Here is a 2,378-nt window from a genome sequence, read left to right as displayed (position 1 = left end):
TAAGAGACTTCTCTCCACCATCTTCTCTTAAGGACTCCTATACCATTGAAGTAATAAAGTTATTTATAAGCAATCAAAGACTATTCTTAAATGAAATCCTAAGTAATTACCTTTTTCTTATGTTTTGCCGCCTTGGAAGCTTTGTCTTTTTCTTCTAACAAATCTTTTAGCTTACTTGTAACCTTTTAAAATAAAAATGACTCAATAACTTAAAATGCTAAGAAGAGCATCACACTAACTCTAAGTAAGATAATGAGAAAATTAAGTATACCTTTCTCTTTCGATTGCTTTTCCTAGAGCTCGCATCCATATCATCCGCAACACAAGACTCGCTTAAACTTTTATCCTTCATTTTCTCACGAATAAAAATCAATAAAGACACTACATAACTAAAATATAGCATGAATCTCATCAACAGATAAGGTTTTTACAATCAAACCTTTTTCGTCACATTATCACCATTGCCACCCCCCTCATGATCTATATGTGTCTCTTTTCCTTGTAATGAGACTTTTGAGCTTTCATTTCTTATAAAATGTTGATACTCCTATACAATTGTAAAGAAAACATGATCTTCACAAAGAGAGAGAGAGAGAGAGAGAGAGAGAGAGAGAGAGAGAGAGAGAGAGAGAGAGAGATTAACAAACCTCATAAGCACTTTTTGGATCATCCTCTTCCATCCATGACATATCAGGAATGTACACATCCTCATCTTTCTACATTCACAAAAAAGAAACATAAATAAAGTAAACTTATTACTATCTCATAGGGAGCATAAATAATTTAAATGTCATAGCACAAAAGAACCTACACGATTTGATATATCATCAGCTTTATCATCGACAACAAACTTCGTCACTTGCTCATCAACATGAGAACTCTCAATCTGAAAGAAGTTTAATGTGAATAACATATAACAAATCAAATAAAACCCCTGTCATAAAAGAATATGTACTCACTGTTGCATGAAGCTCTCCTTCTTGATCATCTTTCTCATCCTTGTGCTCAATCGTTATATTATCATCATCCATACATAAGACCTATAATTCTAAATATTATTAAAAAAACTTGCAAAGATGTCAAAACAAATATAGGCTCAACATAAATTACTGTACCATGGAGTTGGTTGAGCAAAGTGTCTCTTGGCTTGTCTTCTTTTTGCTCCACTTACGTTTTGCCGCTAATGACTTGATACACCATGTGTATAAATCTTCCTCCTTCCATGGATAAGCCACACCATCTATTGTGATGGCCTTGAGCGTTGCTATATTCTCTTTAATGATCCTCAAAACTACATTCTTTCGCTCATTGTTGTTACGAAGATCGCCAATGGCTTCTCCTTTAGCAAACCACTTTCTCACCTCTCCATAATTGACATATAATACTCTATATTGCTCAGGATGATGTTTTAAGAGAAAATCTCGACCATACAACTTATTTTTCTCTCTCAATTTTGGTGGTGGTGGCCTAAAAATCTGATCATACACAACAGGATCATATCTAGGTAGATCACTGATTGCAGCGATGCTAGAGGGATCCAAAGTTACCCTCTTATTTCCAGAATAATTTGCTCTCCACACATTGAGAGTTTTAATAGCCTCTTCACTAGATCCTCCTAGTAGCTGCTGTAACAATGATTGTGGGCAACTCATACTTGCCCTGACAAAGTAACAAAATCATATTTACGATACAATATTTATAAATTTAAATCAAATAACTGAAACAAAACAACATAAAATCAATTTTAAAGAGTTTTCAATCAAAATTCTTACACATCACAAAAGAGAGAAAGTTTTTGTGTAGAATCAACTTTAAAGAGAGTCCTGAATAAAATAGTAGATACAAATGCTTATACATCATGGAGAGCGCCACATAATAGGTATCCATTGTTCAAGCACACCAGGTTTTGTAACTTTTTTTTGTCTTATCACAGTCCAATTTTTTATTAGAATATGACAGCTATCCCAACTTCTCCAATGATCTTCTTCGGTGTGAATAGTCCACGTATTTCTTGGATGTACATCAGGCTTCAAGATGGCAAGTCTTGCCAATTTTTCCTCAGGATTTGATTCCCTTACCACAACATGTTGAAAGACTTTTTCAAGTCCACTATTCATAGAAACTCTCACTATATCTTGTTCCTCTAACCATAAAGGAACATTCCCACATTTTCCTTCCATAAGCAATCTATCTCTGTGCTTCAAGTCCTTTACTTCATAGGCAATGAGCTTTTGGCTTTTAGGTAGTGACATTGGTATAAATTTATGAAGAAGAGAGTAAATAGGTTGGATACAATCCCATGTAAAGGGCATTGGTGTCTTCTCAAGGACACTCATTCCTGTGATTGCATCAATGAGTAACCTTTCAGAGTCATCATC

General features: G+C 34.5%; 1 protein-coding gene across 1 annotated transcript; it reads right to left on the bottom strand.

Moving 5' to 3' along the window:
• Positions 1 to 4: 4 nt before the first annotated feature.
• On the bottom strand, positions 5 to 1,331 carry LOC147416443 (uncharacterized; the record flags this gene model as incomplete). The annotated part of the gene is made up of 8 exons (XM_086508360.1): positions 1,116 to 1,331; positions 960 to 1,040; positions 812 to 886; positions 648 to 716; positions 440 to 547; positions 272 to 346; positions 111 to 182; positions 5 to 37 (listed from the first exon to the last, which is right to left on the bottom strand). Coding segments are annotated over exons 1-8 (516 nt in total), but the record flags the coding sequence as incomplete, so codon positions are not given.
• Positions 1,332 to 2,378: the final 1,047 nt, after the last annotated feature.

Source organism: Adiantum capillus-veneris, unplaced genomic scaffold (genome assembly GCF_014529385.1).
Source record: "Adiantum capillus-veneris isolate H3 unplaced genomic scaffold, ASM1452938v2 Hic_scaffold_972, whole genome shotgun sequence".
Lineage (NCBI taxonomy): Eukaryota > Viridiplantae > Streptophyta > Polypodiopsida > Polypodiales > Pteridaceae > Adiantum > Adiantum capillus-veneris.
This window is presented reverse-complemented; position numbering and strand designations above follow the sequence as displayed.